The sequence below is a fragment of the Fulmarus glacialis genome, unplaced genomic scaffold (assembly GCF_000690835.1).
Source record: "Fulmarus glacialis isolate BGI_N327 unplaced genomic scaffold, ASM69083v1 scaffold22216, whole genome shotgun sequence".
NCBI classification, from domain to species: domain Eukaryota; kingdom Metazoa; phylum Chordata; class Aves; order Procellariiformes; family Procellariidae; genus Fulmarus; species Fulmarus glacialis.
In genome coordinates this window covers 1-246 of record NW_009219047.1, presented here as the reverse complement: position 1 = coordinate 246, position 246 = coordinate 1, and the positions used below count along the sequence as shown (strand labels likewise).

Below are 246 nucleotides of genomic sequence, written 5' to 3'. Positions count from 1 at the left end.
TCCGGTGGCTCCCACGGACCCGTGACACCCATCCTGGGTCACAAAGGGACCCCGTGACACCCATCCCGGAGGCGTCCCCTGCTCTGCCCCCATGGGCGTTGGGTGTTGCCCAACGGGACCCACTCACCGCTCGTCGGGCGCGCGGCCCTGCTGCAGGGTGGGCTCCAGGGGCACCAGGGCCTGGCCCAGGAAGCGGTCCATGCCCACCAGGGCCCGGTGCATGACGGTGAGCACCAGGCCACCGCG

General features: G+C 72.4%; 1 protein-coding gene across 1 annotated transcript in view; it reads right to left on the bottom strand.

The window, feature by feature from the left end:
• Positions 1–243, bottom strand: part of RAB11FIP5 (RAB11 family interacting protein 5 (class I)) — a gene marked incomplete at its 5' end in the record, with an annotated part of 18,756 nt that extends 18,513 nt beyond the window's left edge. The window contains one exon of the mRNA XM_009580241.1: positions 128–243. Within this exon, the coding sequence (XP_009578536.1) occupies positions 128–243 (116 nt within the window). The remainder of the gene's footprint in view (positions 1–127) is intronic.
• Positions 244–246: the final 3 nt, after the last annotated feature.